Source organism: Anoplopoma fimbria, chromosome 2 (assembly GCF_027596085.1).
Source record: "Anoplopoma fimbria isolate UVic2021 breed Golden Eagle Sablefish chromosome 2, Afim_UVic_2022, whole genome shotgun sequence".
Lineage (NCBI taxonomy): Eukaryota > Metazoa > Chordata > Actinopteri > Perciformes > Anoplopomatidae > Anoplopoma > Anoplopoma fimbria.
This window is the reverse complement of record NC_072450.1, coordinates 18,969,804-18,994,789: the sequence shown is the minus strand read 5'-3', so window position 1 is coordinate 18,994,789 and position 24,986 is coordinate 18,969,804. Positions and strand designations below refer to the sequence as shown.

The 24,986-nt window shown below is 37.7% G+C and overlaps 1 protein-coding gene across 1 annotated transcript in view; it reads right to left on the bottom strand.

The window, feature by feature from the left end:
* Positions 1-24,986, bottom strand: part of galnt18b (UDP-N-acetyl-alpha-D-galactosamine:polypeptide N-acetylgalactosaminyltransferase 18b) — a 69,228-nt gene that overhangs the window by 30,930 nt on the left and 13,312 nt on the right. Inside the window, exons 2-5 of the mRNA XM_054615139.1 lie at positions 10,978-11,173; positions 8,920-9,086; positions 2,752-2,935; positions 1,358-1,555 (exon numbers count right to left, since the gene is read on the bottom strand). Coding sequence (XP_054471114.1) covers positions 1,358-1,555; positions 2,752-2,935; positions 8,920-9,086; positions 10,978-11,173 — 745 coding nt within the window. The remainder of the gene's footprint in view (positions 1-1,357; positions 1,556-2,751; positions 2,936-8,919; positions 9,087-10,977; positions 11,174-24,986) is intronic.

Sequence of the window (24,986 nt, the reverse complement as noted above, 5' to 3'; positions counted from 1 at the left end):
CGTGACTCGGTTAAAGCAATTTTCTTTGTTTTCCATTTACAGATGCAGGACTGTGAATGACCACCAGATCATTTTTCAGTTCCCACACATAACGGACAGCTAGCGGGCGTGTGAGGAAATATTAGAATCGCTGACTGCACCTTTACTTGAATAGATTCAGCAATATAATCTGTTTTTTTTCAACACATTGTGGTTCTGGATTACTCTTGTACAGTGTTATTGTCCTATTTGAGTCACTTGCCAACGCATGGTGGACAGGCAGTGGTTTGCATTACTTTGTTAAAAAGACCAGGCTGCATCCCATGACTATTATGAACATGCCCACAGCCTCAAATGTTGGTCTTACAGATAACATAGCAAGATAACTTTCTTGCTTCAGCTTCCAGACTGTGGTTGGGAACCACATGGGAGATTTTGTTTTGGCCTCTAGGGCCTAAATTGATGCTCACTTTACTCGGCAAGTTTAAAAGCAAGAAACGGGAACTTGGGTCCAGTGGTGGAAAGTAACATTTACAGAACTACTGTACTCTAAGTATAATTTGAGGTACTTGTGCTTAACCTGAGTATTTCCATTCCATGTTACTTTTAATTTCTACTCCAGTACTCTCCATGGTAATATTGTAATTATTTGATAGCGTTAGTTACTAATTACTTTACATCTTAAGAACTTACAAAACAAGTGATCAGTTTATCAAATATAATACTCTGCTATATTTAACTATCCCAGTAGTTAAATGTGTTCCACATCCATCAGCTGTAACATTAAAATGCTGCTTCTGTGTTAAATATTATGTAATAATATTCCAATACTATAATATATAGTAATATAAATCCTCAGAAATGGGCCATTCTGGCTAAACATGTACTTTTACTTTACCACTTTAAGTACATGTTGCTGTTGATATTTTTGTGCTCTTGAGTAAAATCTTTCATGTCAGACCTTTACTTGTAACAGAGAACTTTCACAGAGTGGTATTGTTAGGAGTAGATGATCTGAATGCTTCGTCCAACACTGCGTGTATCTTGTGGAGCTGCAGCATTTATTAATTGACAAACTGAAACCCACATTTACTACCACTTGACAACTTTACTGCTAGTTTCCTCTCTGCTCTGATCGTCAACTCCTGTCTGTTCTGAGAGCATCCACCATCACTCTCTGGACTTGCTCAACCAGACACAGCACTACCCTTATAGATTATGCATCAAAATGACCTACAAATATAAGATTGAAACAGAATGTTTTAAATACATATAAAGGAAAATACAAACAGAAACACTGTTTGCTGCGCTCAAACCAAAAATAACATATAGTTTTATCATTTGATTATGGCTATCATGACATGTGGTGTCCACTTACTGGATTGGTGAACTCTTGTTGCCATTGTGCCACCAGGACTTGGGTGGGTTGAGGTAGCGACACCACAGCTCCCAGTCAAAGCCCTGGGCTGACAGCGGATACTCTTCAATCTCAAACGTGTCGTACTTGATGTTATCAAATGATGGGGAGATTATGCGCGTTCTGTCTTCTTTAATTCTCTGCAGAATGGGTTCAGCCCTTCAAATATGGAAAGACGAAGTCATTTGACTAAGTATTTGTTTTGACAGGTTTTCTTAATTACCTTTGTGATCATGCCTGTCACATAGGTGCACTTTTTAGAAACCAATTTCACTATTTCAAGATTAATTCAATCCAATTTATTAGTCTGACAAACCATTATTCCCCATCCGATAAATTGATGGAATTTTTTTAAAACAAAATATGAAGCCATGAAACATGCACAGAACACTACACAAAAACTACACAGTTCATTTAGTTTAGGCAAAAGGGATCAAAATTGATATATGATGCTCCCTTTCTAAATACATGACAAACAAGACAGTGATGTTTTTGCCACTAGGAAATCAATTCAAAAGACTGTTATATAAACATTTAAAGCAATGGTTCAACATTTTGGGAATTTTGCTCTCTGATTTGTTTTAATGTTGAGAGTTAGATGTGAAAATTGATATCGCTTTCATGTCTTCTGTCTGTTTATATAATATTTTAGTTATTGTGGATTTTTTACTTTTTTTACTCATTTAATATTCTTTACTATGTTATTACTTATTTACTTATTTATAATACTTGTTTTGATCTTGTTTTTTTACTATGTCTCTTGTTTGCACTGTACTTTCTGCTGCTGTAATCCTACAAATTTCCCCGCTGCGGGACTAATAAAGGATTATCTTATCTTATCTTATGTCTGTACGATAAACATGAAGCTACAGGTAGGAGACTAATAGCTTAGCTTAGCATAAAGACAGAAAACGGGGCAACAGATAGCCTGTCTCTGTCCAAAGGTGACGAAATCTGCCTATCTGAGCCCTAAAGCTCTCACTTGTCTTTAAACTGGCTGCATAAAGTAGCCTTATTTTCGGCAAGAAAGCAAATAATTACCAGAATGTCAAACTATTGCTTGAAATAATTAATGTAAGGATCAAGAATGCAGATACAGTTTACACCTTTAAAATTAGACATTTGTTAAATGAGGAATTAAAACCAGCTCAATAATAGAAAAAGTATCTCTTGTTAGATTTAGGACAGAGTGCAGAGTTATCAGGTGGAGTATGACAAAAAGAGAAAAAGAACCAAACTACATTCTTTGTTTTTAAATGAAATAATTTTTTGTAAACCCACACAGAGTGATGTGACTCAAGAACCAGCGCTCTTGTGTTGAGTTGAGCTAACCTCATGCCGCTTGAGTGACTCACCAGCCAACGTTGAACTCCACGTGGGCATCAAACAGGGCAACAACTGGGGCAGTAGCAGCCCTCCACCCGCTCACTCTGGACCGAATCAGACCCTCCTGCTTGGCATGACGCACCATCTTGATGAATCCTGGATGCTGTCTGTTTGTCTCAGACACAAAATCCTGCAGTTTCTCCTTTAGCTCACCTACAAACACACACACACACAAAATTTGACATCAATATCTGAAGAGTATTTGAAGATCCCGTATGAGATGAGGTGAGTGAAGTTGTGAGCAAACTTCCACCCACAAGACACCGTCATGTCCTCCTCCAGTGGGCAGTATTTCATTGGTAGGAGGCCAAAAGTACTCACTGCTTCACTGCTTTGATCACTGGACCAAAGAGGCAGCAGCTTGAGCCAGCACTGCAGACCGTCATAGGGCTTCAGTCATAACGGGATATTGCAATATTGAGGACTTAGCCTGCAATGCTGTTCAAAACAGTGTGTGTGTGTGTGTGTGTGTGTGTGTGTGTGTGTGTGTGTGTGTGTGTGTGTGTGTGTGTGTGTGTGTGTGTGTGTGTGTATGGGGGGGGGGTGATGGAGGAAGTCTGTTGAACCTAATGTTGGGCTTCAAGGTTTACCTCTGTTATTACCTCAGCTATATATTTCATGATGAGTCATATCCTGCAGGATGACAGAGTTATTGCTACTTATATGTAAAATAATCATAGTTCTCCCCACAAAAATACAGTAAATTACAGCATTGTATTAGAGGTTCCCTTGTGGTTCAACAATAAAAAATGCAAGCTGAGACTGATCACTGTTTCTTTAAAAACGGCCACACATTGGAGGCAGCTTTGAGATATCAGAAAGTGAGTGAGCAAAACCACAACTCTATGTCGTAGGCCTACTATCAATTGTATCGTGCCGGAAAGAAAAAAATGAAACTTTCATCAGCACTGTGTTCCATCATCCCTTGTATAAATCACCTCTGGCTGTGTTCTCACTATTTCACTTTTAACCACCGGTACCTTTCGAGATTAAAGGGAATGGGGAGCAGCTGCAAACAGACAGAAAGCATCCGCCGTGAAATCATGCTGTGTCTGGCTTCTTTAGAGGCAGCGTGTGTCGATTTATAAAGTAGAGAATGGTTTGATATTTCAAATAGTTTTGTTGGAGAAGTAGATCATCTGATCATTTACTGAGACATTCGATGTATTGTTTCAGTTTACATCTGTATCTTTGATCATCTGCACAAATATGATTAAGGAATCATTTCTTTTTTCACAAACACGCACAGATTCTGTACAGTCCCATCATACACTATATGCACAGCAACATCCTGCTTCAGGACTGATTCATTTGCATGCAAATTTCTATATATTTTTCAGCAGCCTTATTTTCTTTGTAAACACTTGTCATCTGTTTGCTGTAAACAAGCATCACAGCACATATCAATCAGTGCATCTACACCAATGAATTTCAATATAAAATGCAAAAATTCAGAAGACGAATTATTTCATCTCATGTCTTTTCATCAGTAATCCCTTCAGAGGTCAGGAGAAAAGTAATTATCTTCACCCATATGTGGAACATTAGGATGTTTGACATATTTTGTCTATAGTTTTGTCTTCTTTTTTACAGGTACAGTACCAGTCAAAAGTTTGGACACACCTTCTCATTCAATGGTTTTTCTTTATTTTTTTTTCTACATTGTAGATTAATATTGAAGACATCCAAACTATGAAGGAACACATATGGAATTATGTGGTAAACAAACAAATGCTCAACAAACCAGAATATGTTTTATATTTTAGATTCTTCAAAGTAGTTGAATGAGAAGGTGTGTCCAAACTTTTGACTGGTACTGTATGCAACCGTACACTTGTTACGGTTACTGTATGTAACATTTATATAAAAGTATGTACTGTAGATATAAATGCACTGCTTATGGTATCTTGATTCAATATAAAGTTAATAAAGTTAAAGTCAATGAAAAGAGAAGTTTCTAACTCTTCTAGAATATGAGAAGCAACAATGAAACACAGAGCAGCAATTACAAATTGATTTAGTATATCTCCATTATCAATGTGTCATGAGTCAATACATTGTTGAATCAACACTATTCTGATTTCCTTTAAAGGACGATATTAAAGCTGTGGAGGGTTCTTGTTAACAGAGCAACGTTTACACTCATTGTGCGCATCCTTAGGCCATCAAATGCATTTGCGCGCAGCCATACAACACAAATGGAGACCTGCTTATAGAAGCACGGCTCCACAGAGCTAATAGCCGAAAATCCCAAAACCCCTCCTTTTAAATTTGTTCAATTTGTCTAAACTGTTCCCCTGGCAACAACTGACCTCATGAGTCAGCAGAGGAAATAAATACAAATATTTCATAAAAATATATCAGAATCAGATTGTTTCACTTATCATTATAGTGGATGCTGCTTGTCCATGAAGGAACACAATAATACTCAAACCATTTACATTAAATGCAACTGTCACGGTCTGGAAAGCAGGAAACAGGGGATGGACCCAAAACAATGCAATGATTTAACTCAACAAAGAGTCCACCATAACAGGCGGAAACAGCAGGTAGACTGGTACAGACCTCCAAACATAAATGAAGACAACAGACCAAGAACAAAATAACTGGTCTGGTATAAATACTATATGGACTGAGTGATGGGGAAGTGGGAACAGGTGAGCAGGAACACAGGTGACTACAGGGCCGATGAGAGACAGGTGAGCCTAATGAGGGCGGGGAAGACAATCACAGAGGCGGGAAAACAAAAAAAGTCAGGCAAAGAAACAAGATAAAGATGCAACAAAGTCCAGTCTTAAAATAAAAAGTCTGAGGGCATGAACCAGACTGTGACAGCAACATAAAATTATATAATACATTTATGTTAAGTGTAATACTGTCCCATACAGAAGAGCCAATAGTGGTCCGTTTTCTGTTCTTTGTGGTTAACTGCAATCAGCAGACATCCTCAGTGTACATCTGCCCTTGATTAGATATCCAGAACTTAAAGCAAAGGGACTCCAAACCATCAAATCAGGGCTGACCACTTGTGCTACTTTAAGCTTTAGCATATATAATAGAAACATTTCTTAACGTTGGACTCTTAATTCTGCATAAAGGAAAGCTTCCGTAGTTACTCATTCATACTGTATCAGTAATACAACATTTTAATCCATCAATAATTAAGACATTCTGATGGGTGTGTGAATTGAAAATAAGAAGAATGATGTGTTACGTCTCATAACAAATCATAATAGAGCACAGTTCATTACACCAGAAATGGCTGATGGCCAACAGTCATCAATCTTTCAGGATGCTGAAGCTCTGCTGGAAAGAAATGGGCTTTAGTATGGCATTGCACTGAAACAACAAGCAAACAGGTTTCTACCATCACTGTGCAGTCAGGCAGTCAACCCAGTAACTTATTCAAAATGTTAAAAGGTTTCTCTCAGAAGATAAAAAACAAAGCTAATGGTGAAATGGTGAATACTTCATATAGCTCACCTCTATTCTATCCTCAGTGCAATATGACAAAAACATTTCATGAAACTGTGTAACTACTTAAATATGGATACTGTTTTTCAGAATCCCCAACAACACATGATAAAAGCTTTCTAAATGCAAAACATTGATGTAACATGGCTCAAGAATCTTCTGGTTACACATTTCTTTCTCAACTCGTGTTGAGAGTTTAATTTTGTCAATGTATTCCTGTGAATAACCAGGCCAAGACCATTTGATAGATGAATGTGATTTTAGTGATTGTTTCCTTTAACTTTATGTTAATGAATGTCTGTGCTTGTCTGTCTAAGCCACATAACTGTACGTTCTCTTCATGCATGTTCAAACTAAACACCATTTATCAACACACAGGCATTACTTTTCGCACAACAGATGGCAAATTGGCTTTGATACAAGTCTAACAGTTGCTGTGTAGTTTGCACTACACCACTTGGCAACTTCTGACTACAGAACTCGGCAGTTGTTAAAATCTGTGTTTAAAATATCCAAATAACAACTCACTCTTCCTCCAATATTTTACCAGTCTTGTATCCAATCCTTGGTCCAATCCTCCATCATCCCAAATATACAAACCTCCTTGGTATTATCATATAAGTTAAAGAACGGAAACACAAGTTCTCCGAAAGCCTGTTTAATAAGTGAGCCTTTCTCAAAGCCCCACTCTTACAAAGGCGAGCCATTCTTGGGCCACAGCTTGGGACATTATCCAATTAAGGAGGAATCAGCTAGGTCAATTTGCCCTTCTCTCCCTTGATGGCTACACGTCCTCCTGCATGCTAATGCCTCTCGTAGGTGAGCTGTGTGACAGTGGTGGATGACTAATGTAAAGCTCTGGGTGGCTGGGAGGTTGGCTGTGGACGATGACCCCATTGACAATCTCAGCAGCATCACGGGTCAACTAGGCTAACGACATTTAGCACAGATAAGATTCACAGTCGTGGTGATAATGACAACACCAGGCATATCAGACGCAGTGTGACAGAGTGCTCAGGCAAACAGGGTGAAATGCCATCAGCAAAATGTCAATGCGTGACTTGGGTCCCTGAAGGAGCAAAAGGCAACAGCTCCCGAGCTCTCAATTATGTGATGAAATATGAATGTTTATGGGATCTTATGTGCTAATTTAATCATGTGCAAATGGGAGCAAACTTTGGGGTTTTCAGCGTTACATTTTTTAACAGATATCTTTGAATATATTCAACCTTTTGGTCAATAACAACCAGAGGGAGAGTCTTCATTCTTATCCCAGCATGTTGAGATAAGTTACCAAGAAAAACTACAGTGATCTATATTCTGTTCCATCAGGCTACAGGCAATGCTACATGTTTTGTATTATTGACTTCGGAAAACATTCTTCCCAATGTCAGTATTTCCCATGATGATTGCCCGTAATGGCTGTCCTTGTTACCAGAAGCACAACCCTTTTAAATGTGCACTGCCTATAAATGACCTTGGCAGAGTATCATTACTTTTTTATAGCCTGCTTTCTGCCTTTATAATGTAGTTAAGTCTTGCACTGTAAATTACCATGTCCACTTTTCACAGGTGGCTTCAAGTCTATTGCTTGTGCCATGCATGGCAGACTCAAGCCGCCCATCAGTGATCTCAGTAATAACGAGTGAACAGAGCTCAGCAGTTAAACATTGACAGCATACATTGAAAATCTTTTCAACCTGACACTGTTTGCACTGCATCCAATGCATATAGATGTGAGAATTAGGGTTGCAAATGCAAACAAGATATATACAAACACTTCACCACCTTGCTGGATGGTTATCTGCCTCGGGCATATTTCCTGACTTTGCAGCTAATTAGTGTTATTCATCTATTGGTTGAATCAAATGCACACAGGCCCTAATTAAAAACACTAAAGAAGTGTGGAGGCCAGAGGAGCAGTAAATATCATGGATAAATATTTCTCCACACATGAGGCGATGATATTGGAGTATAGGCCTCCTTTAACACAATGATGCTAAAGCTAGGCCATTAGTTACTGTAGCTATGCAAGGAAAGCGTACCGTTCCCTGAAAGCAATGCAGTCTACAAAAAAAAAAAATGTTAAAATGGTATTCTCTTTTGAAACAACGAGTCCTTTATTTCAGACAGAGCTGGACAAAGCAAACTTTCATTTTTGATTGTAAAACAAGAATCCTGAATGGGGGTCTTAAATATTTTTAATATTAACTTGATGGACACATATATGTTAGCATGCTAGAAGAATGAGGCTTAAGCTGGCATGTTCCAAACAAATAGCATCGTTACCAGTTGTTCAGTGTTGTTCTTTTATTACATTGTAGATCCAGTCATTATTATTAGTATGATAAGGAAAATGTAAGATTATTGTTTTTGTTCTAACATGATTCAGAAGAGCAGATAAACACTGTTTAATCTCTTCATTCACTTTTGCTCTTATGTTATGGAAGGATTAAAAAATAAAAAAACACCAATCCCAAAATTCTTTAAGTGCAGAGTATCTTTCTACTGCAGCCCCATGCACATCACTTCATCATGTTAGGAAATCCAAAGCCTGCCAAGCCTGCTGTGCTTAGTTATAGTTGCTAAGCTACCATAACTCAAAGTTTGGTGGAAGGGTTTAACGATAGGTCAATTGTTCTATCAAAAATAATGCTGCTTACTGTTATTGCTGTTGTCGTCCACCAGGATGATCTCTTTGAGAAGTCGGGAGGGCGTCCTGTTGATGGCAGAGTGAATGGACCGCAAGATGACGGAAAAGGCTTCATTCACAAAAATGAACACAATGCTCACTTGAGGGAGGTTTAAAGGATAAGTGAGGTTTCTGCACCTGTGGAGGACAAATAAAAATACCATGGTGAGGCAATGTTTAGACCTTGTCTAAAGGATTAACAGATACATTTGACATTGATTCCTAAATAGCAGGGGAATGGCAGATTTCATGCCAACCCAGCTACTTGGCAGACTATATCAGGACCCTATTTTCATAAATCTCGGTGTAAATGTAAGAACTGGCACTAGTCCAATGTCCAGCAGATTTTTCAAAAATTTAACAATTAGAGTACTCCTGCAATAGTGGTGCAGCTGGAATACATAACGATCAGTTTAGGAGGAATAATTGGTCAAAATATTTACACAAATGTCAAAGAAGACAATTATAACCTTAATAACAGTATGTCGTTGTGGTAACAAAAACTGTGGCAAGCTCCTCCTATTGACATAACCTTTTAATTTAATTGTAAATATCTTATTTGTTTCCAGTCCTGCCTGTCGAATTGAATTGATGTTACAATGATGTTACAACATGATGTTGAAAGCCTGTTGTATTTACAGAAAGGCCTGGCTCGAACACCACTCTTAGGAAATCTGTGCAAAATGTATGTGATTAAGGCATCCCCCAGAACAGTTTTGGATGAGTGTACAGAGCCAATATGAGTGGGAAAGGATGGTCTCAAGGTAATTTAGTGATGTGCGGTGGTGAAAATGCCCTGAAGATCTTTGAGCTCTGTAAACTTTCACACCAGGATGTCACTCTGTGCACTCCTGTTACATGTGAACATAAAAGCTGTGCTGAATACCAAGTCACAGCCAACCTATGTGCTGTGACCACTTTCCTGTAAAGAGTGTATTGACTTTGCAGGATTGCTTTTTGTCCAGGGCTAAATCAAAGTCCCCACAGTGCACATATTACTGCACACGGCTTTGAAAATGCATGTGTTCCTTAATTAACAGGCTGCAGGTGGGAACATGCACGTTTGTCCTGCAACCTTCAGCTGGCCGTAGGGGTTTGAGATATTGGTACAGTAAGAGTCCCCTTAATCAAGCCAATGACAAACAAGAGTTTTCTTGGAGGCAGCATTGCACTGAATGCTATGGGCAGATTGATTTTTTAATTAGAGGCATTTAGTTTTTGATGGGGAGCCACAATGTGTTTTTCTGCCTAGCAAGTGCCTCATGAGTGTATTTTTATATTACCGAAAAGTCCTCAGAGCAAAAAAAAAGAGCACAGAACACCAAGGTAGATAAGGTTGACCGATATGAGGATACAGACACACTATCCAAAATGATAGTCAAGAAAAAAACAAGCAATTTCAACACGACACTTTGGGCTCTGGGAAATTATAATTTGACATATTATAGATAATTCGATTAACAGAGAAAACAACCGGCAGATTAAAACATAATTAAAATTGTTAGTTGCAGCACTGACACAGTGGCAGTTTGTTAACCGTCAGAGATTTTTCTATACTGTTTTTAATGTGATGGCTTTAGTATTTCTAGGTTTGTTAGGCCAGTGTTGGATGTGCTGCAATGTTGCAAACACTAAGTAGACCTGATGTTTGTCAATACAGGATTTTTACAAGATTTCTAGTGATGGCTATGTCAGTCCGTCAGTTTGGTCCAGGCTGAAATATAACAACAACTGCTGGATGAAGTGTTGTACAAACTTTCATGGTACTCTGAGGATGAATCCTAATGACTTTGGTGATCCTCTGACTTCTCATCATGGATTGCAATGAAGTTTGCGCATTCCGCAATCAGAATAAATTGTCACTTTTCATGTTTTTTTCCCCAAATTTGGACAAATAATTCAATCTCAATCTGCTATTCAGATCTATCAGAAAACAACAGAAAAATAAACAATTTACTCAAACATCTATATCAAGAACTAGCAACGAGTGCAGGGTGATAGTACATAAAAACAACAGTGTTTGACTTACCCATCAGGCCTGAGGTCTGGTATCGGTCTGTCTAAAGAGAGACGATCACTGAGGTAGCCGTTATATCCATAGTACTGGAACATCTTCAATGCCACCCGCCGGTTGTCCGGGCTGAGCTCCTGACCCCAGTGAGCGAACAGCGACGAGTCTGAGAAGGATGTGTCTGCCTGACCGCCCTCTCCCCTCCCTGGAGTCTCTAAGGAGCACAAGAAGACAAATAGCATGAATATTTGTGTAGGCCGCAGTTTCTCAAGCCACCAGTGAGGGAGTGCATAAGGTGACATTTAAGGGATGTGGAAAAATTATAGCGCTAATATAATCACTGTGATAAATGCTGCTTTCCCTTGTGCTGTAATGTAAGTTAGCAGGTGAAGGGTGGCCTGTCATTTCCAGAGACTGATTGGCTGTCCTTCAACAGAAACACTGGGAGTTCATATTGTACACATGATGAGAAGCTCTGGTGTCCTTGAAACAAAGGACTTAATCCCTACCAGCAGCTGGCGGTATGTCCTGTAGCTGACCTTGCTCTTTAAACTACGCAGAGGAATAAGTGAAACTAATTTTCCTAAAGGTATTGCTAGAGCAACACTCACAAGCTTCCTTTAATAATTAATCAAGTGCTAATGTGTGATAATCTTTGGAGTAAGTGAACTTTTTCTCCGTGAGTGTTTTTGCACGACAGAAGATTGTAAAATGACTTTGTGCTTAAAGCATTGAAACCTGAAGGGTTCAAAATTAGTGCAGTCCTGACACGTTTTATAGCTGAGCAACACTGACAGCACTGAGAGCAGAGACACATCCTACAAACACACGTTTAGTGTGACAAAAGTATATTACTGCCCGTGGTCCTTGTTGATAGACTCAGATCATGTCCAGACTCCATAAAACAGCGGTGGCATCTGTTAAAGATTCTGTCCTGCTTCCAAGAGGTTTTAATGCACTTCAGAAGCAAACGTCAGAGTGTGTTTAACAGTCAGGAAGCTTTACCCAGCTTTAGGCGAGTGATTTAAATGCCAAAATAAAAAAATACACTATATAAGGCAGACTCAAGTGATTTCATCTTCACTAATATACAAAAGTTTCACAACCGCAATTATATGATTGCAGTCTGTACCTTTGAAATCTCAGTGATTATATTTTCCTTTTAACCGTAAATAATAAAAAAAATGTAACAGCGCAAGGTGTTTTTTATTTATTACATCCATTTCCTTGAGTTCTAGGAGCTGTTGGAACATTATGCAGGGATTCAGCGAGAGTCGGGTCTGAATATTGCAGAGCTTTAGTGTTATTGAACAGCACAGTGATATCTCTGGTCTGTGAAAACACGGGGGTGTGGGTGAGAGGCTGGTGGTGGCAACCCAGTGAAGTTGAGACAAATCTGGAATATTATTAGCACTGAGATCAGTGACAAGGGCTGTTAGATGTAAGATGGGTTGCCTCAGTACAGTATATAGAAACAAGCTTAAATGCATACAACCTGCAAACAGCTGGTTTCTAAGAATAAAAGAAGCCAGTAAATAATGGATTTCATGTTAATGTACTTAATTGAAAAGGACTGAGTACAACTGAATACATGTCAGATAATAATTGCATATTCTTAATCAAAATGTTCTAGTTAGCAGGAAATGAAATCTAATGAAAATTGGCGATGGTATTTTCTGTTAATGATTTCATTAAAAGAGAAGGCATCGGTCCCCTGCAGCCTATTAAGGCTATATAACAATAAAAAAAGAGACAAATTTCATTATGAAGTGTCAGTATTTCAGGTTACTGCGGACTGTCATTTTAAACAGTTTGGTCCTTTTTTCTTTTTCAGAGTAAAATGAAATTCAAGCTGGGAAAAGAGATGTGAATGGTTGCTTCTTTTTATTAATACTATTTGTAATAGCTGTGATTTCTGCTGTTTTTGTTGAAGCTTTTCTTAATGAATATGTCTCCCAAATCTCAGAACACAATGAAGGCTAATAAATGAAAACTGAGATCCTTTTTAAAAGGAACTGAAATAGTGAGGAATAAACATAAACCAAGAGGCTTCAAAGACCCAAAGAGGAAAGAAAAGGTTTTAAGTCCTCAGTGAAACTGCAAGCAAAAGACAAGGTTAAGTGTGTGTGTGTGTGTGTGTCTGTGTGTGTGCGCAGTATGCGTGTGTTTTAAGCAGATTGGTGAAGGTTAATATTCATGAGCAGATTGTTTTAACATACAAGTGACAGACAGTCAGCCACGGAAGAACTAAGACAACAATGTGGAGGCAGGTGTGAAGGGATTACATTATGAACCAAAACAAAAAGAACTGCTTCTGGAAAGGCAAAAGCTTAAAGTAAAAGTATTTGGAAGGTGAAGGAAACTATTGTACCAGTAGAGAGAGTGTGTATAGTGTAAAATTAGAGAATGCAGTACTTTTCTTACACATGTGGTTATTAAGAAGACATGTTTATATTGAGATAAAAAAGAGTGAATACTGTGAATACTGGACTTACAACTGTTGGTTGTGCAAATAGGCAACTGCTTTCTAACAAATTCTCCCTATCAACTTAAAAAGGTATGTGTAATGGAAAATGTAATGCTCATGTTCTTTTCTGCTTCCCCAAAGAGGCAAAAACTAAAATGCAGGTTTAAAGTAATAAATGGATATTTTGCATTTTTGCTTTCTTGCCAAGTGTTAGAATAGAAGATTGGCCGCTCTAAGGTCTCAGAGTGAAATATGAAGCTTCATTATCATTATCATCATTCACAGTAATTCTGAATTTTTTGAGTTGGCTAATTATTCATTTCAAACTAAATTATTCACGCAATCAAGAGCTGGAAGGGTGAAGCATTATAGAGCAGGATGTTACAATTAGATGAGTTTGCCACAGAAGATTAAGAGAAAACTGCATTTTATACTTCATTGTCGTTGTTTTTTGTGTTTTTATGTTCATATATATACTTTTGCATTTTTATATTTCTGTGTACAAAATAGTTAATGTTTATCCTTTTTTCTTCTTGGACCTCCTTGATTTATTTTGTTTATTTGTCTGTTTCTGTGTATTATTGAGCTCAAGTAACTGGAGTCAAATTCTATGTATGCGGACATTCTGATAACTACATGCATTATTAGAATAATTACAATTAATAGATGACACGATAATATTTAATTCACCAACATTTGGTCATGCCTGCTTCCTTTTTCTTTCTCTGCTATTCCGTCGGACTATTTTTTTATTTTTTTCCCTTGATGTCCAGAAGGTGTTTGTAATATACCTATAACAACGTATGCATTTTAGATGGGACGAAAGCTTTTTGATGTCAATTAAAACCCACCTGATTGACTAAAGTCTCTTACATTTACAATACACAGTTAAAAGAACTGCAACATTAAGAAATCATCAAAAAGTCAACCAACAACCAAGTTGAAAGAACAGAGCACAGTGAACGGTACAAGCCTGAGGCAGAATAACTTAAACAACTCAAATTGAACACACAGTTGTTAAAGTTTCACTGCTGTGAAGCAGAGGGGAAGTGTCTAAGCTCTTGATAAGACAACACTGTGATTAAACTAAGAGCACCATAGAAGTTCGGAGAGTCTTTCAATCATGGCATGTTCGCCTGAAGGCCCATCCATTTCACTGCTTGTGTTGGTGATTAATTAGCCTACAGAGGCAGTGTCCTCAGAGGTGAATCCCTAAAGCAGCGGTTAGGGCACGTTGCTGGTGTTTGGACCGAGTAACCTTGGCAACGTAGTCGGTTTGGTGTGTTGTTACAGTGGTGCACGTAGAGCAGATGATTGAAAACATGCTAGCACAACCTCACTGAAATGGGTTCAAAGACATCACAATGACAATGAGCCACATGACTTGTTTTCCATCAAGCAGGACATGTGACTCACTGTAACCTTGCTGTTTGTAAAGAGCTCTCCTCTTCAGTACACACTCAGTAAACTCACCTTGGTGTCAGCTCAAGTAAATCACAGTCAAACATCCAAGGTAAAATCAAGTGTATGTGCGTGTTTGTCTGTGTTTCGTGTTTGGACAGGTGAAGTATTCCTGAAGCTTCCCAGCAGCACCCCGACGTGTTTGGAGTGCAGCACTAAGTGTGCTTCGACAGCAAGGCAACAGAGTATAGCTGTCTGCTCGCACTGTCACAGAGGAGAGGCAGGAGAAAAGATATGCACATGCACCATGCACATACAGAAAAAACAAAATCACTGGAGACCAAACAGAGACACTTGACAAAGAAGTCGCTAAAAGAGAACAATAAACCTCCAGGTTCTACATGAACTTTGCTTTTTAGAGGCACAGCAATGCATGTTAAATTATTAAATTTGATCCCATATAAAGATAGTTCAGAGTGATGAAACTTCTCCCCTAGAGCACAAAGATTTTATCAAATTGTATTTATTCACTTTCTTCTGTCTGTAAAGAGGAAAATGTTTTTAGATTTCAAGCGCAAATCATTATCATTTTTACCACCTCAGAGATAACTCTCCTCCATGCAACACTAATGCACCCGGGTACAGATTTGGATATATGATAAAACTGCTGTAGACCTGAACTGTTTTTTTTTAATGTACCAGCCTCTCGATACAATACACTGTATTGTGCGCTGGGGGGAAAGAAGGAAGCATTTGTCCGTTGGAACGATTTTTAGTGAAAATCAATAAAAGGGTAAAATCTCGGTTGAGAGATCTGTACTGTGTAACAGATGCAGCAACCGTCAAATGAACGACCAGAGTCAGTTTTCAAGGAGAAGTCAATTCTTAAAAGATACCTTGGGTCTCCAGAGTGTTTAGGTCTGTTATTCAATAAAGGCCTCGATCTCTGCTGCTCCTCAACTATACAATTTTTAAACAGTTTCTGTGGTCAAATCTTTGTTTTGTGTTGTCAATACACATTTATAGTTTTTCTTGAAGGACATGAGTTATGAAGGAGTGTTGCTTTTTCACACCATGCAGGTGATAACTGGTTATGTTGCCCAACACAATATGTACAAAATATGTAAACTTAAATTAATGGCTATATGTTTTTGGCTGACTATCATTGTTAGTAGTAATACCAGTAACAGTGAGTTTAAAAACAATATGTATTTCAATATGTATTAAAGAGTCACTCTTACAAACATTCTTTTACTGGGCTTTCATACTGCCACACTTCTAAGTAAGCCAAATGAAGTTCACTTCTGTGTTTTCCCTCAATAATTTAGAGACTACTTGCATCCTGACTGATCTCTCACAGAGATAAAGAGCAACAAAATCCTCACTAATACATGGATAAAGACACTTCAAGCAGCCACTGTAGCAGTCTAAGTTATTTAACTACAAAATCAAACTGGCAAGCGATTAATGTTTTAATCAGATGATGACCTTTGTATGACCTTGACACTAGACAACCATTTAAAAATGTCTAAAGTCTGTTGTTCTTTGTTCCACGGATTTCACTATCTCCAAATACCCTCCAATTACAGCAGACAGTTTGCAATTTATTCTCAGTCATTGTGTCATTTTGCATCTAAAATAATGAGAGCGGAGCATGAAGCCACAACATCAAACACTGTGGTGCAGTCAAAATATTCATTGTATATTCAGTCTGACACCCACTGAGAGGGAGGAGAAGACCTTGACGTAGACTTCAGTCTGTAAAAAAAACAACAGGTCTCATCAACCACATAAAAATTTCAAGACATACCGGTGTTTCTACAACTTCATATCAAAGAAGCTGTCAGCTAAAAGAGATCAAGTGTTTTAAAACTTTTCACGTTCAAGGCAGTTTTGACAATGGTGCAGAAAATCCCCTGCATTCTGCCAAATTCTCCATTTTTCCAAATGCATTTCCTGCAGAGCAGCTCAAGAATAAACATCTGAACAACAGCTTCAGCTGTTTATATCTGAACCTCTTTTCGTGTCTTCTCATTTCCTATAAAGTTATATTAAATCGCTCTTACTTAATTAATCTTGTAATTTGCTAACTATTTGTAGTATTAAAATACAATAATATCCTCAGACAATGCAGATGTTGCTGAAGTTTCGTCCTCTGCCATTGTATTGCACACTTTGTTGGCAAAGATTGTAATGATCGATAATATTGTTAATCTACCAAAGTGTAACCATACCGTGATGACATGAACACATTATGTGATTGTTGTACAATTAATTTGAGCAGAATTCAATTATAAACTAACAAAAATAATAAATGACCTTTGTGAGATGTAATGCATGACAGTGAGCACAACGTACATGGCCTGGTACACACTAGACATGACCTTCTCTATCACTGCTCCACAGCACACATTACATGTGTATTTCACTGACGGTATTTCATCTGTACAATGGTTTTCAGTCTGTATATTGTTCCCCTTGGTCACATAATTCAAAACTATTGTTTACAAATGACATATTTTTCAAAAAATGAAAAATATGAAAGCTAAAATGATTTAGTTGGTCTTCTAAACACTATTAGTTCACTTAAATATAAATGAGACACTAAGTCTGCAAAAACTTGGATTAAATTCTAGTCGCTTGTAAACCGGCAGTAACCAGTAACTACATGTGCTCAATAAAACTTTTTTGAGTAAATTGTAATGATAAGTTTTTATTCAGCATACTTTTTACTCTTACTTGAGCAACAGGAGAAAAGTTAACATTATGGGTTTCACATGGCACGAGCAGCTAATATGGACAAACGAATTAACAGCGATCAGTGAAGCAAGCTGCGGTTGTGAGCGCTGGTCTGAAATCAGTACATCAGAGAACTGATCTGACAGAGACCAGTAAGTTTGTCTGTCGTGTTAATGCTAATGAACTGAATATCATATAAACACAGTCTATCATACTTCATGATGAGGCAGTTAACTAGACATGCTCATTGGTGCAGCCTGATGAAGAGAGACAGGGTTAGGGTTAAGAACAAAGTAGGCACATAACTGATATCATGTTTCAACCACAGATGGTCTCCCTCCGGTCAAAGTAAAGATGTGAACACACCTGTATTTAATAGGCAATTAATGATGAAACATCACAGTATTATCCTCTTATTAGCCTGAATGAGTCATCTGATATGAGACATTGTCAGAAAGTTAAGAGACTAATTCGTCCACTTCTCTAATCTTCTTGGGTTTATGTGATATGTGAGACCAGGATGTGATCTGTGGCTGTCTGTGATGGGAACTGGGACTTCGGACATCTAAACTGGAATGATCAAAGTTTAAGGACACTGTAAAATGTTGCCACTCTTTATATTTACTTTATGACATAACAAACAAAGTCTATTATGCACATACACACGAGTTGCTGATTTATTTGCCAAATCATATACTATAGGACTACAAGCAAATAATTGTAAATAGAATCTTTACATATTAAGTATAATATTAATATTTTGTTGTTACATTTGAGAGATACAGACTGTGAATATTGTATTTGGCATGTGTGGCAGGTTGTCTAATCAGGAGATGATGATTTATCATTTAATCACAAATTAATACAGGTGTATGTTCACTTCTCAAATAAAGACTTGCCAATAAAAAAATATCAGTAAATACCTTTGTTCTTTTACTCAAGTAGTTATTTCGATGACTACTTTCACTTCTACTTCTAAAAAAAGTATATATATATTTAATACTGTAAAAGCATCCTTTGAAAACAGCCCTGCGTTAAAAGCATATAAAGTTGTTGTTTTTCTACACCAACTCACAGTGACATAACTCCACTTCACCATGTTGTGTTCTCTTCAGAGCACTCTCATGAAAGTACTTAATAGAAAAAATACAACAATTTGCATTTTGTAACAGGTTAACACAGATGGCTCTCCTTCCAAGTCTCTCAACTACACTTGTGTAAATGTATACTTGTTGTGTTTTTTTTTTTCTAATTTGACATATTTGCAGGTGAAGAGACAAGTTCTGTGTTTACGTCCAGAACTACTCTTCTGATTTAAATCTGCTCCTATCTTACAGCCACATAGAGAAGATGAGTCATGCTCTCATCTCGTTCCTTTCCTGCCGTCACCATTTTAGCTGCAGGTTGTAGGAGATATTGCTGATAGGCTCATATCTGAAGCTAAATGACACGATCATATTACTGTTTTATCATCTCTGCATTGGCTCTCTCTGAAGTTTGGAATAAATTCTAAAGATTTAATTGATCGCGGCATCGATTGGTTTCAAACATCTCAGGTCCCACAGGAGCCAGCACGCGATGGTCTTAGATGTCAAAAGAAACAACCTCCTGGCTCGTCAACAGTCTAGACTAAAAACTGAGGAAAACTGGTCAGTGCGCTTTTGCAAATACAGTCCATCACACATTGCCTTTCATCTGTGTATGCCGCAGCTATTCTGCAGGCAGGCTACCTGTCAGTCAATACCCCATGAATGTGATCAGCATCACATTCAGGTCTTAGTATGTACTGAATTTAGTTGGCCTGCTGTTCTTGCTTTAAATGCCAGATTAAGAATACATCAGTATACATTACAAATAACACAACTGGTTTTATGTGAGAAACTTTATGTGTAAAGGTGTTTGTTAATTCATTAGTGGTTGTTGTTTTGGAGATAAATTCTAAAAGCCAGGAATTTTATTCCATGTTGTGCCAAGACGTGCAACCTGTAAAGCGTTTGGCAAAGGAAAATACCTAAAATACAGGCTATGAATAATGATGCACACGCTTTTCTTTGAATTTTGGATTAATAAAATGACACCAGTCCTTGTGACAAGACCTGTTTAATTAAAGAATGTTATAATTTGAAAGGTGACGCTAAAGCTGCAGAAAATCACAAATCTGCAATTGCTCTGAGGTCTACAGAATGTTTTACAGTCTTTCAGCTCATTGTTTTAATATTCCCTCCAGCAAATATACTGTTTTGTTTCGCTCTTACTTTTCTCATCTATCTTATTTCCAGCAGCAGCAGGCAGTGAGAAAAGTACTGATAAACCTACTGCATACATGCCCAGCACAAACAACACACAAAGAAGTTGATGGAGAAAAATACATATTAATTATAATGTTGCTTTGTGCCTGCTAGATGTGTAGATAGATGACATTTTCCGAACATCTTGTCGTGCTGATCCTGAGAAAACAAAAAAAAATCGACTGATGCAGGTTAAATAAACTGAAACCTGCTCATAAAATAGTCGACAAGAGGTGAAAAAGCGATATAATCTGCCAGTGAGGCTTGTTGTAGAGGTATGTCTGGGTTACTTACAGAATGACTCAACAATTTAAACAATTTTATTCACAGCTGAGAGGAGAGTCACAGTGTTCACGGTGCATGGCACACCTGACACCTGGAGCTTCACCAGTCTACCTACACACTCGCGTCAAAGTGTATCATGAGGAAGATTTTTGTCTTTGCAGAAAACATGGCCGCTCTTGCACACAGACTTTGATCTGCCGTGAAAACTCATACAGCACAGTTATAATCCTCTCTCACGATACTCTCAACGTTGTGACAGTAAATACAGTTAATAACCAATTAGTGTGTTTACTGGGTGGGGGCTGAGTCCACCACTGTATAGGTACTGTATGGGCCTCTGTGACTGCCTATTGAGGAGGGGAAATACTCTCATTAGGACGCATCAGTAGCTGGCACGTCACCCTGGCATCTCCTCTTTAAAGAAGAGAGGGGTGTGTGGCTCTGTCTTTCTCTTTGTTTTTTACCATGAGGGGATATTCGGAGGCAGAATTTGGGAGAGGGGTCATGTTTACTTGCAGCGGCTTTAGTCATCTCTACCCCTTTTGTTCGTTTCTCCTCATTAAAGCGTTGAGATCACTCGTGCCCTTGAGCAGGGTACAAAGGCTTTCTTTGTGCTTATTCCTTTTTTGTGGAGAAGTATTCTCCTCTCGAAATTCAATGTCATTATCGCTGACAAATTCTGAGCAACTAACTGCAATATTTTCCTTTACTTGAACAACAGCAGATATTACGAGACAGCATCGACGTTATTTGATATCAAGCTCCGGACATTTTGCTCCTGCGCCACATTTCTCATTCCCCACTGTTCAACTTGAAAAGCTGGATTTGTTATTCCATTAAATTCATTCATCTGAGATGCCGTTTCGACTTCCTCAGCACTGAGCCTTTGTAAAAAAAAGTGCTTCTTCACTGTATCTTTTCAATTTTTATCTTGCAAGCTTTATCTATGCCCCACGCTTAACATCATTTGTCCTTTACTGGGAGTTGTTTTCTTTATAAAGTGGAGTCTGAGGTGTAGCCTCCTCTCAGAAAAGCACACGTCCACGTAGGATATAAATCAAAAATATTTCAGAGCGTTCATCTGAGAGCGGAAAAATAAACTGATGTAGCCCAAGGCATGGAAAAGTACAGGGTGAAGAAGGACATTAATCTATCACTAAGGGCCTCTATCTTTCAGAGCCAATACCAGTTATCTACTGGCAATGGTGTTTTAAAGTATAACCCCTGGAATTTATCAACCAAGACCTCTTTTTTGTATATTTTCATATTTGGAATCAAACTGGTTTGCTGCTTTTGAGACTGTGTTTCAGAGCGTTCAGTAACATAATTATGAGCCACATACCTTGGCAAGTAAGAGTTACATTAAGAACATATTAATAAAATCTAGTTCTGAATTGAGATACCTCTTTTTTAATCAACTTTGAATTGTGCTCACTGTGAGATTTTTAAATACTTAAAGGCACAATGAGAAGGATTTTCCTAAAAGATAATGCATAGACTCATACAAAAATACTCCCTGTCAATCATCACTGATGGTGTTTGTGTCCTGCGTGTTCTTTTTCCTTGTAATTTAACTGTGTTCAGGACGCTTCAAGGCGTTTCTGTGCCTCTTGCTCTGTCTCTGCCTCCAGCTCTCACTTATTGGTCTCTTCTCCCCTGGGGCTCTGTTCCCGGACACTGTAATCAGAATCGTCTGAGTCAGAAGCTCGGGAAGCTCCACTTAATTCTCCTGTCTGGACACAAACACTATGCCCATTAGCTAGCTAGACTGAAGATCGCAAAACAAGCTGGCCAGTGTTGTTAACCTGGGAGAATGAAGGGGATAACTTTGAATGTTGTGTTTACAAACTGCAGCGGACAAATCCTGTTAATTCTAAAAAGAATGAGAACAGAGTAAATTATTAAATTATTTTCTTAACAAGTAAAAACATCAATAAGAGTTTACAGCCCATTATGGTTGTGAGGCCAAAGTACAGCTGAGGATGATGGCAATGTCATTGATTTTGCAGTTATTTGGTTATAAACCATAGTTTTGGTTGGACAAATTGAATAATTTAACCTTATGGTGGCACTAGAGGCAACGTCAGCAGGTCACTGACATTATAACAATTCATCCTCAGGAGGATATGAATGTGTGAATTAAATTTAATTTCATTAGTTGTTGAGACATTTCACTCACAGCAACACATGTCAAACTTAAAATCACCAAAGTCATAAGGAAGCATTGTCCAGGAACCGTGAATGTCTGCATTATAATTTCTGCCAAAACACTCAGTAAATGTTGAGGAATGACTCATCCCCAGATTCAAGCATGCAAATGCAGTTAAGAACCAAAAAGTATGTGTTTGCATTTTTTTTGTGTGATCAGCGCGAAAGTGAAAACTGTAAACCTTTTGTGAATTTTGCACATAATCGCTATCAGATTTAAAGTCAGAGGGAAACAGGTCCCTCTCCTGATCCATCAGATTAAACTACAAGCTTTAACAAATAAACACTTGAGTGGGGAACAGTTTATGAATCAAAATCAAAAAAGGCTAGGCAGCCAATTCATCTATTTAAATTTTATATTTTGTTCAAAGATCGTGATAAGAACAACAACTTTAAAGAGGAATAAGTCAAGGTCTGTCAGTGATTGTTATATTATCATAAATTATTTGGTCTTCGGTGAAAGAATTATTCAACAGAAGGCCAACTGGGTTTTTCAGAGACTATTTCCTTCATATTTAACTATTCTTTCATGGCAGTGCAAATAATCCCAGTCAAATTGTACAAAAATGTTCATTTACAATGGGTAGAACATTTTTTAATGAATAGGAAATGATCTTTAGAAGTTTGAAGTTTCTGACACAGTGTGTTTAATATTTCACTGAAAAGTAGTAACAGAATCTTTAAAACACTGTCTGGTTTTTCTTGTTCTTACCCGCTGCATGTAGAAATAGAAGTCTCTGCTCTATATTAATGAAGCCTACATGGATTTAGATGGCAGACATAGATATCCAGTATTTTACTTTATGTTTTGTTTTTGATCATGGCCTCTGTGGACAGCTGGTATGGGGCGTATATCAATTATTCAGGTGGAGAGCTCCTTGATTTGTCACTCCGGAAGTTTTGAGGGAAATAAGGCACAGGTCACTTGACAACCAGAGCTTTTGTGAGAGTCTCTATTCAAGAAGCTGCTCATCTCCTGAGGTTTGTGCTGATGGAAGAGCTGACAAATGGTATACCGCATTCAAAAATGTACCATTCACACTCTTTACACCATCATGAATAGGAAGTGAAGAGGAGAATATTTAATGTTGTTACTTGTTTGGTGCAATTACTGAGCGGCTGTGTGTTACACTGTGTGTTTAAAGGCACTTAAGTAACCAGATTAATCCTTTCTGCAGTTACCTGTTGTCTGAAACGTCATATATACGAGAAACCCAGCTACTGTAATTATGTAAGGGGATCAAACAAACCCTCTTTTTCCCTGGATATATTTCTTCTAGTAAATGCAATCAGGTTTTAAATCAGCTTTTTAATATTAGTCTGACTACAACTAAGAGAATCCTCTAGACGTCCATATAAATCAGTTTCTGCTGAACAGTTGAATATTTGTATAATTCAGACACATTCAGACGCACTCACGCTACAGATCCAGTTCTCTTACCCTGACCCACACACACACACACACACACACACACACACACACACAAACACACACACACTCTGTCTCCTAAAAGCGACATTCATTTACCGCTATTTCAACAGCAAATACGTTCAGAATGAAACATAACGCTTCCTTGATTACATCTTTTAGCAAAAATGTGGCTCCAAAACGTATTTGCAATGTCTTATATTCCCTTTTTGACAATATCTCTTTCGTTACAATAGGTGCTCTTAGCAACTAAAGCAGTATTACATTATTTATAGTTATGTTCAGGAACTCACAGCAACAATGAAGAAAAAGTTTAAGCCCTTGCACATTTACTCCATGTGACAAAAGTTTAATACTGACAATGTTTCAATTTTGGATTGGACATTTCGACATTTCTCACAGCAAACAAACAGTGCATTCAAGCAGAATATGATGTGTTTACTTTGTCAATATTTTTTTACAAAAAAAACACTTTTCCCAAACATTAAGCAAAGTATTGGATATGAACCCCAGTCTACAGAGGCAAAATCCAGCTCTTAGCATCCACCTTGACACCCATCCAAACGTATGTGCAGTAAAGAACCGTAGCACCTTAGCATTGCCACTGAACATACATTTTGTTTCCCGATAAAACTTAATTTGGAAAACTAATTTGTGTTACATATTTGTGTTAAATAATTACCTAGATCAGATTTAAATTCAGAAGAAACCATTCCCTTGCTTGATCCATCCAATACTTTTGATTTTCGTGTAACTGGCTCTAGACAAATCACATGTTTACTTTAAGTCTATTTAAAATAACTTTAATTTGACTACTGTTGAGTTCTTCTTCTACTACAGACATTTTTTTGTATTTGCACAAGGCAAAAAAAACCTGTCCTTATATAGTGTTTAGTGGGTGTATATTATAATAATAAACAATCGTCCATGCCCCGTCAATTTATGATGTGGGATTCATCATACAGATTTGGTGTATTAGTACATCTGGATTTAACTTGACTTATTTTTAAGAGGATGGTGCTGCATGAAACCCATTTCTGTGGGTTTGAACTAGAGCTAAAAAAAAACAGCTAATAGTAACATTAATGTGTTTGGAAACGCTGACAAGAAAGTGAAGTGAAAGAAATTGAGACAAATGCTGCAGAGTAGAAACTGTGCTCATGGGGTAGATAGACTCAGACAAATAATGGTTGTAGCTCTTAAGGTTTGA